Below are 14,081 nucleotides of genomic sequence, written 5' to 3'. Positions count from 1 at the left end.
ACATTAACTTTGAATAATAAGTAGTTCCCTAAACAGTATTTTATAGTGTCAGAGACTGTGTAAAATAGGAAAAAAAAAAAAAAACATAAATAATAAAAAAATCCATTTAGTGTTTAGTAGGGAGTCAATATACAGGAGCTCCTTCCCATGTACAAACACATGCAAGCAAACAGACGTGTCAAATACAGGAACAAGGCGAGGGACAGCAGGAGGAGTTAAGCCAACCCTTTCTCTTTCTAAAGGGGGCAGGACCCAGAAGTTCCACAATGCAAGTAGGTACAGCTGTGTTAGGCAATCACTGCACAGAGCAAGTTTCTGCTGCTCTTTCCATAGCAAGAGCTTGTACATGAAAGCCAGAGAGAATGGGACACACACAGCTGCGAAATAAAGATGAAAGTAAAACTGTGTCAGCGGGGAGAGACATGCAACCGCCTGAGAACGTGGCAGCGTCATGAAAGACAATTTGAACAAGGTCACAGGCGGGGATTCTTCTCAGAGATCATTAGACTCTCGCCCATCTCTGACCACCTTCTTCCCAGTCAACCTGCGGAATGGGGTAATCAGCATCTAGCTTGCACATTTCCACACAAACCACTGTCTATATAGTGAAACAGAGCCACAAACAGAACCATGTGTTATTCCGAAGACGAACCGCGGAATTCTGGTTGGGCAAAAAGACAAAGTCGGCTTCCCAGCGCCCGCGGAGACTAGAGAGACGCTTCCCCCGCCCCACCAGCCTCCCAGACGCAGGTTTTGCAGCCTTATGCTGCCCTCTAGTGTCTTTTTCTGGTATGGTTACATAGGAAATAAAAATATTCCCAAGTCTCCTGAAGCAACCAAAGATCACTTTGGCTGAGAACTAGGAAAACAAAAGTAAAATGCTAATATGAAAGCAAAAGCAGCCTTCGCACTAAAATTCGAAAGTGAGTTAAATTTGGCCTCAGCAGAGGCCCTGCAGTTTTTCAGGGCTTTGAACCTCAGCATCTGGATTAGTGAGTGTAGGAGGTCTGCATTGGATCCCTTGGTCTGGAAGATCCCCTAGAGAATGCAATGGATACTCACTCAGTATTCTTGCCTGAAGAAGTTCATGGACAGAGGAGCCTGGGCCCCAGTCCATGGGGTCGCAAAGAGTCAGACAGGTCTGAGCAACTAACACTTTCACTTTAAAAGTGCAGACTCCTGGCCTTTCCTGTACATCATTCTCAAAAGATCATTGCTTCAGTCTGTCTGAGAAGGGTGCAGAAATATGAACCCCGTGAACCCCACCACATAACTGATGTTTTTAATCAGGGAGACCTCACTATGAGAGGAACTAAAGTATGTGGCAATGACCGTACAGAGTGTAGACTAAACCTGACCGTTTCTTTTTAATTCTATAAGGGTAAAAAAAAAGTACAAAATAAAATCATTATCTAAAGTCAGTCACCTTTCATTGTTCTTGCATTTAGAGTGGCTGAATCCTACATGACTAGCTAGTGTGCCAAGGAAACAGTGCTATTAAAAAGGAATGGCATTGGGTTATTTGTACTGATGTGGATGTACCTACAGTCTGTCATTCAGAGTGAAATGAGTCAGAAAAAGAAAAACAAATATAGTATATTAACGCCTATATGTGGAATCTAGAAAAATAGTACAGACGAACCTATTTGCAGGGTAGGAATAGAGATGTGGATATAGAGAACCAGTGTGTGGATGGAGGGGAGTGAATTAAGAGATTGGGACTGACGAATGTGCACGGCCATGTGTAAAATAGATGGATGATGGGAAGCCATGGTATAGCAGAGAGCTCAGCTTGGTGTTCTGTTTTGACCCAGAGGAATGGCATGTGGGTGGGCTGAGGGAGGTCAAAGAGGAAGGGGATATATGTATACATATAGCTGATTCACTTCATTGCACAGCACACACACAACATTGTAGAGCAACTAGGCCCACCCCCCAAAAGAAACCAGGGTGAAGAGTGCCTGTGGATGTTCTCCTTTCTCATTGAGCCCTCCTAATTCCAGGGGGCATCCAGGTGGGAAGGAGAAACAATGTCTCGTTGCGCTTCCTTCAGGGTATCTCTGAGAACTTCCCTCCTCTAATACTCTACGTGGTGATACCTGATTACTTTCGGAGTCCTGATGTGGGTCTAGGGAATCCTGTTCTCTGTCCTGTAAATGTTCGCTTAGTGTCAGCCTTCTTGGAACAGAAAGCTCTTTGTGACAGGAACCCTACTGCCCTTTTTTTCTGCCATGCTCTCCACATGCAGCACAAAACAAACAGTTAATACCCTCATCTGACCAGGGCCCCTGGCTGCACACCCCAACACGCTGTGCTTGCAGAAGCGGGGAGACCTCCACCCCAGGACCACAGGTTCTCCTCAGGTTCCCTCTTGCTGGGGACACACAAGGCAAGGGGGCTTCTTGGGGTTATTCCTGCCATTGGGTCACATATCCAACTGCAGGTCCACAGATTTGCCTTTTAATGTTTAAGTTTTAATTTTAGAAACTTGGTTTTACTTTCTGGCACACTCTGGTAAGTCTAAACACAAAGGAATTTCACAAGGTAAAAGGGGGCATAATCATAGAATCTTTGTCCACCTGAGAAATTTACCTCCAATGTAAATTGTGCTATTTTTTTTAAACACAAAGGCACTCAGTCAGGAGTCAAAAGTTAGCATCTTCATATTATATAAAATATTATTTTCAACTCATAGTTTTCATCTTTACTACAGATAAAGCCTTTCTTATATTCAGAATCACGAAACACTCCATGCTTTAATAAAAATCAGCTCTGAGGGTTTCTTAGGTTTGTAAAAGTCCCTTCCACCACTAGAAAGAATCCCAAAGGATGTCGTCCAATTACCGTCACTCTGATTTTTTAAGGAACAATAGGCAAATAGTTATTTCTCAGGAGACAGCATCCTGCTTGTCCTATGAAATACCCACTGCCAGGCACCTCTTCTTAGGTCTGGGCAGTTCTGCACATGCCCCAGACTTCAACCATGAACTGCTTCTTTTCCAGCCATTTTAGCCTCCCAGCTGGTGTTCAGTTTCTAGGGAAGCTCCTTTACGCTCACCGAGGTCTGCTCCTACACAAACAGTACCCCATTTTGCTTTCGCTTTTATGTCTGACACGGCCAGCACACTGACTGTCACAATCTCTCCCTTTTCCTTGACAATTAACCTGAGCCTGCTGTGCAAAACTGGGGCCCCCACGAGATAAGGATGGAAAATGCCCTCTCTTCACGTCAGTCAGAGAGAAGAAACAGGGTTAGCCTGTAAAATAGCATTTCCTTTGAGCTGCATTTTACTTTTTGAGCTCACCTATTAGATTCGTGGGCATAAACAGGCTCTCTTTGAAGTTAACGAGAGTCTGACTCTGAGACAAGGGTTACAGCCATTACCACATACTTTGTGTGTTAGACAAATAAAGTACCAGGATTGTAAATATATTCTGCAATTACAGAAAGTGAAATCCTTTTCTTTCTTCTTTCACCCTGCTTAGAAAGAATATTTTTTTCTGTAGAAAGAAAGATTTTCTCTTTCCACTGCCCAATTCCCCTACGTATTTGTCTTTCAAATCAAAGGGAAAGATCTTATCAATATAAATGAACAGCTCTTGCCAGGCAAACATGTGACCATGATGATTCCCACAGGGCTTTGGAACATAGGCTAGAACAGAAGGAGCCATGCAGGGGACATGTATCAGAACTGAGGTTATGTTTTGGTCTGCTGAAGCAGTTGTTTTAACCCTGGGCAAGTCATTCAAAGCTCAAATTTCCTGCAATCATATTAAAGTGCTAATAACCACTTGTCCAATGTTTGCTGGCATGGTAAATGAGACAGAATCTATGGATATGCTCTGAGTGAATCACAAAGTCCCACTCAAATAGACACTTCTGTTATTTTCTCCTATTACTGACAAGTTTTCTAAGCATTTTGTCTTGCTCATTTGAGTAATCAAGTACCAATAAGGAAGGAAAAGAGTCTGTTACGACTTTCTTAGCAGCTGGTGAAAGAATATTTGCATTGGTGTATGTGGGTTGGGCAGATTCATCATCAGAGACTCAGGGTGCAAGCCAGCCTCCGATCCCTGCTGGTCAGAGGCTCCGTATGTATCTAGGAAATCCCACCAAGAAAAGAAAACTAATAAGCTCTAGAAGAAACTCATTAGGTATCTGGTTAACTTGACTCCAGATTGATTAAAAGCTGTTGGGACTAAAAGGTGTTGCAAACACCTACTTTTCTTTATAATAACATGACTAAGAATACATTTTTCTCACTCTTTAAATTTTAATCATGCATGCATTCTTAGGTGTTGTATTTTTTGAGCTGCTATTAAAAATACATACGTTTCTGCCATATAAAAGGAGGAACAGACACTTGTGTGCTGTATTATTAACTACATGCTAGAGATGAAATTCTGGTCAGTCGCTGCAGAAGGCACACACACACACACACACACACACACACACACACCCAAGCCAAGGACGCATCACATGTACACAGCCACGTGTGTTCCTGCCTGCTGCTTTGACTTCACACACTTACTCTTAAGATCCAAGTTCCTGGCTCCTGCCGTGATTTGCGTTGTGATTTTCGTGTCGATCTTTACAGTGTGGAGGTTGCTGGTGTCCCTTGATATCATCACGTTGTGCCACTGATTGTCATTAAGAGGTTTATTTGAGCTCCCTTTGATGAGGTTAGCACCATTTCCCAAATCAAACACATAATGTAAGTACCTGGGCAAAAAGGGAAGGTGAGAAAGTGCCATCACTGTTTGAATTTTTTGATGGAGTCAAACTTGATGTTACAAATATGAGATCTCTTTTTCAGGTGGTTGCGTCTTTGCTGGAACTCATCAGAGTGAGTTGTACAGAAACATGTAGGAAACACTCGTCTGTTTCAGGAAGGAGGATTCTTTATTGTGTTCAATACAGGAAATAGTGAACATACTTCTAAAATTGCGGTCCACATTCCACTTCATCACTGTGGAAAGTAAACATCTATCACTACACACTCTCTGCTGTCACCACTTTCTCCATCCTCTGCCAACCACACTGAACTGGCAACCCTCAGCTTCTTTCACCTGGATTCACAGATCTCCCTAATTTCCCTGAACCTGTGCATTACCTTCCCTGACTCTCCTGAACCTCTACACAAGACCCTCTTAGGAAACTCTCTGGTGCTTTTCTGCTAAATTGCTGTGTTTACTTGTATCCCCGCTGGTCATGGGCATCCATGCACCTTGCAGTTGGTGGAATGTGAAGTGTGAGTGAGAGTATATATATGGACTTCCCTGGTGGCTCAGTGATAAAGAACCTGTCTACCAATGAGACTTGGATTTGATCCTTGGGTCTGGAAGATCCTCTGAAGTGGAAGTTTCAAGAAAATGTCACAAAAATCTTTTAAAATTCTTCAAGAAACTCTGACATAGAATTAAGCTTTAGTTAAATGGGATACTGTGGCTTGAAATAATCTGATTGCATGCATTAGCTATTTAACTTAGCACAAATTAGCCGACAAGTGTGTAGAAATTCTTTTGTAGAATTAACCATGTACATAGGAAAGAAATGCACATGTGAAGAGTAAGATTTATGTAATGCCTATGGTAAATCAAAACTTGACATTATTTGTACTTTATGTATGGAAATTTAGGTATAAAGAACTGCACTGAATCCCTCTTAACTTTATAAGATACCTAAGAAGGGATTTAAACAAATGCTTTATTTGCAAACCACCTTCCTGCTTCTGATTAATGTATAGTTATGGAAAATGAGGTTCATTTTCCCAAAGCTCTAATTATTTGTCATTGAACAGACCTATACTTACCCTTTAACTAACTCAACCACAATAAAGTCATTTCCATCCCCACTGTTATACAGAATTAGTCCATCTAGGGATGTTGTCTTGAACTGGAAAAAAAGATGCATAGACGTGTAGGCTTGCAATGTAGCTAAGGCAACATAGCTTGATTTGGTCTTAAAGGTGACAGGGTCTGCTATGATGTTCCTGAAGCCAAACCTGGCGTTGAGCTCACAATAATCTATGTCGCCATTTTTGCACAAGTCAATGTATGCCATTCCATTAAATGTCAGGCTCTGCAGGTGTCCAATGAAGTTGGAGGGAACAGAAGACAGATACCGGCGTTCCGTGATGATGCCAGTCTCTATATTATGGAACTCCAGCCTTGTATGATCTCCTGCCATTTGACCTAAAAGGGAAGATAATCTATTACTATTTTCTGCATCTACAGGGCACTTTCAACTTTAGACTTCCATAACAATATCACATTTTAAAATGTAAGGATCTACATACCTCCTTGATATTCAGTTATATTTAAAAAACAAACAAACAAAGAAATGACCTTACAGGGTGAGACTGAATCAGATAATATTAATCAAACTTTCTTAGCTCAAGTTTTAAGCTCTGCCCCAAATGTTACATTCACTAAAGTTTTAGAATTTTTTTACAGGTAGAAGAAAGAAGTGAAGAAAGGAATGGAGAATTGGTAGGAAGGAAGAAGAGAAAGGAAAAGGAAGGAAGGAAAGGGAGAGGGCAAGAGGGCAAGAGAGAGGGAGAAGGGTTAGGGGCAATGATTGCCCTGCATCATCCCAACAGAAAGTGATACATCCCAGCTCCACGGCGATGTGATGTTTGTCTTTATTGAGAACGTACTTCAAGAAAAACAAACAAGCAAAAAGCAACAGTATATTTTCCAACAGCAACAGAAGTACTGAGGACCTGCTGACTGTTCTTCCAATATGAACCATGAACATGTGTTTGAAATTAAATATGTACTTTGCACCTTCTCTTTTTGGTGCTGAATAATTTCCAGTCTTTCCTAGAGCTAAGTCTCCTAGTCAAGCAGAATTTCTGTTGATCTTTTCTGGACCTCTGCTATTTTCCTTGCACTTAGGTTTTGGATATCAAAATTCAGCACAACATACTGATTCAAGGCATGTCCAGTTTTTAGAATACCAGTAAAATTAGTCCACATTATCCCAAGGTATAATCTTAAACACCATAATGTGAAGCTTGGTTGCCAAGTTATTCAGTGATTCACTCTTCAATTCAACTCCATCCCTGTTCATCCCACCATCTTTCTGTACCAACCCCATTAAAAGCTTACCCAGTCCTGTCTTTACCTCCAGAGTGATAACTATACCTACCACCAAGGTTGAAATAAAAATGAACAAAGATGTGAACTTTTTTTCTAAAGCACAGCATAAATTACTCTTATCATCACTAGTAATTTGTCCCCAGCATCTTGTTCTTGTCTAATTAAACTGTCATTCAGTTTCTTTAGAAACTCAAAAATGTCATTTAAATTGCAATCAAGTTCTTCCAGGTGTTAGCTTCACTACTCAGTTTGGCATAATTGGAAAATGTATTGAGCTTACCCTATCCCATCATCCCTGATATTAATGAAAATATGAATTAGAACTGATCCCAGTCTCAGACCTGAGAAAAGGCACTGAACCTTCTTCCCACGTGTAACAAAGATTGAACATCTCCTGTCCTGGGCCTCCTTCAGCCAGTTTGACAGATTTCCATTTCTTTCATCAAGACAATAAAATACTAGGTGAGATTTGAAAAGAAATCTCTGTTATTAAATTATAAAAGGCACACTTTTTGTTGTACAATAAAAATTGCTGGCATACTCAATTGATTTTGATACTAATAAACTCATTGGTATTAAAAACTCTCCCCCAAGTGGTACTTAGCTCTTCTTAATTCCTGAACCTCTTTGCCAGTCCTTGATCGTGACAACAGTTCCTGTCATCCCTTAATATGCTGTGAGTCTTTCTTTTTCAGTTATTAGTTTGTTCTGATTCCTTCTCTGCAAATGTGGCTTTTTTAAAAGACAAACATTACCACTATAAATAGCTCTCTCTCCTCTCTCCTCCCCAGGATGCCTCTTTCTTGTCTATCCCATGCAAAAACACAACAGGAAAGAGCAAAATCTGATTCCTTGTTGGATCTGTTTCTTTTACTTCAACCTTTGTATTTTGTCGCTTTTGTAACTATAATCACTAAAAGGATGCTGTCTATTTATAGCTGTAAGCATACATAATGTCCTGCTTGGAGGGGACCCTGCCTCTCCACCTGAAGATTAAAGTGCCTTTGCTTGGCTCACAGGGAGACATTCTGACTCTGACCCCTGTGAATGGCTGCAGAAAAGAGGATAATTAACACACCCCCTCCCCAAAGCTGGCCAAGCCAGGAAATATTTTGCAAGAATTCTGGCCTTTTTACTTTACTTAGGTACCTCCTTACTCTCTCTGTCCTGTAAAAGAAACTAGGAAACTGGCATTCAGACCCAACAAGACTCTAGGACGCTAGTCTGCCATTGTCTCTGATGCCTGGCTTTCTGAATAAAGTTGCTATTCCTTGCCTCAGCACCTTGTGTCCCGATTATTGGCCTATCATGTGGCGAGCAGATCAAGCTACAATTCGATAACAATAATACTATTAAATCCTTAGAAATTCTGGTTTCTGACTTCATTTTTTAAATTAATTAAGTGGAGGCTAATTACTTTACAATATTGTAGGGATTTTTACCATACAGTGATATGAATCTGCCATGGGTGTACATGTGTTCCCCATCCTGAACACCCCCTCCCACCTCCCTCCCCATCCCATTCCTCAGGGTCATCCCAGTGTACCAGCCCTGAGCACCCTGTCTCATGCATTTAACCCTTACCGGTGATCTATTCCACATATAGTAATATACATGTTTCAATGCTATTCTCTCAAATCATTTCACCCTCGCTTTCTCACATGGAGTCCAAAAGTCTGTTCTTCATCTCTGTGTCTCTTCTGCTGTCTCGCATATAGGGAATGTCGTTATCATCTTTCTAAATTCCAAATATATGGATTAATATACTGTATTGGAAAATCCCATGGATGGAGGAGCCTGGTAGGCTGCAATCCATGGGGTCGCTGAGGGTTGGACATGACTGAGCAACTTCACTTTCACTTTTCACTTTCATGCATTGGAGAAGGAAATGGCAACCCACTCTAGCGTTCTTGCCTGGAGAATCCCAGGGACAGGGAAGCCTGGTGGGCTGCCGTCGATGGGGCTGCACAGAGTTGGACACGACTGAAGTGACTTAGCAACATACTGTATTGGTGTTTTTCTTTCTGACTTACTTCACTCTGTATAATAGGCTCCAGTTTCAGCCACCTCCTTAGAACTGATTCAAATACATTCTTTTTAAGCTGAGTAATACTCCATTGTGTATATGTACCACAGCTTTCTTATCCATTCATCTGCCGATGGACATCTAGGTTGCTTCCACGTCCTGGCTATTGGTATACAGTGCTGTGATGATCATTGGGGTACACATGTCTCTTTCAATTCTGGTTTCCTTGGTGTGATTGCTGGGTCATATGGCAGTTCTAGTTCCAGTTTTTTAAGGAATCTCTACACTGTTCTCCCTAGTGACTGTACTAGTTTGCATTCCCACCAACAGTGTAAGAGGGTTCCTTTTTCTCTACACCCTCTCCAGCATTTATTGTTTGTAGACTTTTGAATAGCAGCCATTCTGACTGGCACGAGATGGTACCTCATTGTGGTTTTGATTTGCATTTCTCTGATAATGAGTGATGTTGAGCATCTTTTCATGTGTTTGTTAGCCATCTGTATGTCTTCTTTGGAGAAATGTCTGTTTAGTTCTTTGGCCTATTTTTTGATTAGGTTGTTTATTTTTCTGGAATTAAGCTGCTTGTATATTTTTGAGATTAATTCTTTGTCAGTTGCTTCATTTGCTATTATTTTCTCCCATTCTGAAGGCTGTCTTTTTACCTTGCTTACAGTTTCCTTCATTGTGCAAAAGCCTTAAGTTTAACTAGGTCCTATTTGTTTATTTTTGCTTTTATTCCCATTACTCTGGGAGGTGGGTCATAGAGGATTTTGCTGTGATTTATGCTATGATACCATTTTTATCCCCGTCTTCAGTTCTTTTATTCAGTGACCTTGATACTACTCTGTGTGGCACTACCTCTTTGGTATCAAATCAAACCTGGGTCTCCCGCATTGCAGGCAGACGCTTTACCATCTGAGCCACCAGGGAAGCTTCAAAATTACCCTTTAATCACTTTCAAATACAAATCTCTAGTGGTGCCAGTAACATTGAATTAGTAAGCTATATAGAATGAAGAATCTGCAAAGGTAAAAAAAAATGACTTGGGCTTTTACATTTCCTTATATTGATTATTTTCTTTTTCATTATATTAAAATCTGAGTCTTAACCTGGTGTACCCACCCAGATCCTGAAACTATCAAGTTTCTTTTTCAAAGCTACATGAATGAGCCAACTGATAGTAAGGGAATATCCAAAAAAATATTTCTAATACTTGAAATTATATATTACTCTAAATTGTCCATTTATTGGCAGTTCTGAAAGACGAAAGCACGTTGTTCAGCAGAACTGAGAAAAAAGGTCAGTGATAAAAATAATATGTAATGTCTGTTTTCTTTTCTCAAAGGAATAGAATATGTATGCAGACCATAAATAATAAAAAAGTAGTAAAACAGCATTGGAGCAACCATGGCCCAATTACAAGAAAAATCATTATGGCCCATGTTCAAAAGCCTATTCTTTCTTTAATAAGTATACATAAATCGCCTTGACAGTAATGGCAGATATGCTTGCTTATGAAGGAGAATTAGCACCTTAAAGCCATTATCCACTGAAGAAAACATTAATGGCTGCCTCTTAAAAATCCTTTATTTTTCAGAATTTATTCTAATGTTTAATCTTCAGTCAGCACTGTAGCCACCTCTACGGCTGTGTACATATATTGACTAACAAAACATAAAGGACACCGAAGGAGAAATATTGTTAAGACTTCACTCATTAAGGAACGCAGCATCTTTCCTAGACATTTAGTAGAAAGGAGATTTGGAATTAGCAAAATGCTTCTGATCAAAGTGTCTGGTATCCAGGTTGATGATAATCTCCATTAAGAGTCAAACTTCTGGCTTGTGTTGTTTGTATACAAAGCTCAATTTCTAAATCAAATCTTTTTACCAAAACAGATAGCAAGATCTACTATTTTATGTTGAGTCCTACTCTGACTTGGGTTACATTTCTGCTGCAGAGCAAAATGATCCACCACCCCCGACCCTAGCCTTAGATCGACTCATTGATTCACGAAAAGGTATTGAAAATTACTGAGAGTGGGCTATATGCATGAGTCAGGTGCTATGTCAGGCAAGTAAGAAATAATGTTGAGAGGACCAGACTTGGCTCCTATTTTCACAAAATGTATGGTCTATTGGGGGAAAATAGACAAAACCAGGTCAGAAAATAATTAACTATATAATGATAAAACGGAGAAAAAATGCCAGGTATTTGATACACAGCAAATTGTGCTGGTAAATATGGGACGGGGACAAGTGTTTGAGTGGATATTTAAGTTAAAATTGAAGGACTAAAAAAGGAAAAGCCACATTAAAAACTGTAAGATAGGAATGGAAAGGTGGATTCCAGAAAGGAGAAACACATCAACAGAGGCATGTGGGAGAGAAAGAGCCAGGGAGTGTGGCTGCAGAGGCATAAGCAGGTGAGGTTAGTGCTCAGAAGAGATCGGAAGAGTAAGAGGTCAGATATCACAGTGTCTCCGGATTATGTTAGGAGCTACTGAAGGGTTTTAGGCAGACATGAGCCATGAAACTGTGTGTGTATGTGTATTTAATCTTTCTGATGTGGATATAATAGACGAGACAATTTGAAGTAGACTGTTTATGTTAGAAATGGAAAACCATGGACAAAATTAGACCATTTTGCCAATATAATTTCAGGATTTACTAATAATGTATAGAATGCTGGAGAAGAGGAATATAATAATGATGACTTCGTCCAGGCTTGGGTAACTGGATATGCGGTGAATAGCGTTCAATGAAGGCCATATACACACATACAAAACACATAATTCTAGATTTTTTTTTTTTGACAGTTTAAGTGATAAATTGAAACCCCAAAACTCCCTACCTTGGGATACCAAATAGTGTATAGGACACTTTGTCATCAGAGTCCTGGGGAATGTCTCTCTTCTGGGGTTTCTTTGCTGGCAACTGCTTATCCTCATGAGCCTCAGTGCAGTCAGACATTCCCAAGAATGGCCTGAGTATGTACTGTACTGTTTTCAACTTAACAGTTTATAAAACTCTGATTTAAAGATGTAATCAAAATATAGGACTTTGCATGAAGAGTCTCCAGTGATTTCTTTTATTTATTTACTTTCTTGTTCAGTGATTTCTGAACTTGCTGTAAAATTTAGTAAGAAATCTTCATTGCTTTTCTGAGGCATGGCTAGTTTCATGTGGCCATTAGAATGTTGGAAAAAAAATTCCATTCCAAACTGAAGCCTCAATGGCAAAGTTCCACTGCGTGTTTGGAAACCTTTCTATGCCATATAACTCTAGGCTGACTTTTTTATTATTATGAATTGTTGACTTTCATGATATCTTTGGCAAAACATAATTTCCCAAATATGAATCACCCAGGTGAAAACTCATCAAGGTAAATTACTGTGAAAAACAAAAAACAAAACATTGCCTTGAGCTCTGAGCAGCAAGATGCTGGGAGCTGGGGGAAGGAAAGTGCTGGAGTGGGGTACTGGGGGAGTTGCATAATTTGGGTAAATTATCAGTGCTTATTTGGCTTATATGCCCTTTCATCTTTTAACTCTGAGAAAGAACAAGTTGGTTTCCACAACTGAAAAAATGTTCAACTCCTACAGAACAGAAAGAAGATAGAATATAATTTCTGCTCTAAGGCCTTGGCAGTTTTGAGAAAGAGTAAATAGCAGGCTAATTTACTGAAATGCTAGTCTGTACTTGTTCTTCCTTCAGTTCTAAGAAACTAGCCTAGTCCCTTTTAGCACTTTGCCTCAAAGGCTTTTTCTTGGCAAAAAGTGGAAGACAACTTTCTAGAAAACAGTGCTTTTTCCAATCTTTTGTGGAGGTATAGTTTGCAAGGTGTTCAACAAAGGAAAACGAAATGAACAGAATGCCTTGATGGTCTGAACTAGATGAGGCAATTACCACTGACTGGGAGAGAGATGAACATCAGTGGGATTTAGCAGTACTAAGCACCAACATCCTGCCATCTAATAAGATTCAGGGGTTCAGAGAGAATTACTGAGGTCAATAAAGGAGGACTGAACCATAGTTCATAGGCTGCAAGAATCAGCAAAGACTCTTTGCCCTACTTAGGACAGGAGCAATAGGGTTCTTATAATTTAAAGGACAAACTAGAACTATCTTTTTGGTGAGAATCAGTGAAGACAGAAGCCAACAGGAGCTTCTGCATGATTCAGGGTGGGTGGGAGTAGGGGCCACATGACTATGATTAAATATTCTGTAAACCCAGAAGAAAGGCCTAAGGTGTCATTTAAATTGATATTAAAGACAATTAATAAATGTGCCATTTCTTGCACCCCTGAGTTGGTGGACTCAGACTTATAATTATATTAATACCTGCTGGAGGAAAAAAAATCTGTGAAACAAATGTGTCTGCTGTCCAAAGTTGGAAATCTTAAAAGAGAGTTTGTTTGTTTTTTTCTTTCAGATCATGAGTGAAACTTCGCCAATGGCCTATGAATTCGTAATGAAGTCTAAGGTGCCAGAGTTTCCCAAAATTAATCAGCCAAGGAGACACAGGTTACTTCACCATGAAGAAACAGGCCATGCCCAGGAGCAGAAGAGTGGAAACATGTTACATTAGCTTAGAAATCATGTCCCAACAGTGTCAATTCTGAGTACTCCTTTGAATCCATCATTTATTTCTTCCTGTTTCTATAAGCAAACTACACCCATATAAGTATCTATTCACTCCGCTTCCTAACATTATGTTCACTAGTGGTATATAAACACATGGCAGTAAACAAAGAAATGATGTTTTGACTGGAAGTTGAAGAAGTCAACTCACTAATGCAGAATATAATTATTCATTTAGGAGTTTGGTAGGAATCTACGCAACTGAAAAGATATATCTTACATTTTAATGAAAATTAGCTGGCAATTCATTTAGGGAACATTTCTGGAGTTTTCTGTTATGATATCATTTTCATACTCTATTCATCACT

The 14,081-nt window shown here is 39.9% G+C and overlaps 1 protein-coding gene across 17 annotated transcripts in view; it reads right to left on the bottom strand.

Annotated features, from left to right (window-relative positions):
* Nucleotides 1-14,081, bottom strand: part of NRXN1 (neurexin 1) — a 1,215,464-nt gene that overhangs the window by 607,672 nt on the left and 593,711 nt on the right. For all 17 annotated transcript variants that reach the window (XM_068971240.1, XM_068971223.1, XM_068971278.1 and 14 more), the window contains 2 exons: nucleotides 5,814-6,195; nucleotides 4,533-4,723 (listed from right to left, as the gene is read on the bottom strand). In XM_068971240.1, the coding sequence (XP_068827341.1) occupies nucleotides 4,533-4,723; nucleotides 5,814-6,195 (573 nt within the window). The remainder of the gene's footprint in view (nucleotides 1-4,532; nucleotides 4,724-5,813; nucleotides 6,196-14,081) is intronic.

Source organism: Capricornis sumatraensis, chromosome 1 (assembly GCF_032405125.1).
Source record: "Capricornis sumatraensis isolate serow.1 chromosome 1, serow.2, whole genome shotgun sequence".
NCBI classification, from domain to species: domain Eukaryota; kingdom Metazoa; phylum Chordata; class Mammalia; order Artiodactyla; family Bovidae; genus Capricornis; species Capricornis sumatraensis.
Note: the sequence above shows the minus strand (reverse complement) of the source record. Positions and strands in the feature narration are given on the sequence as shown.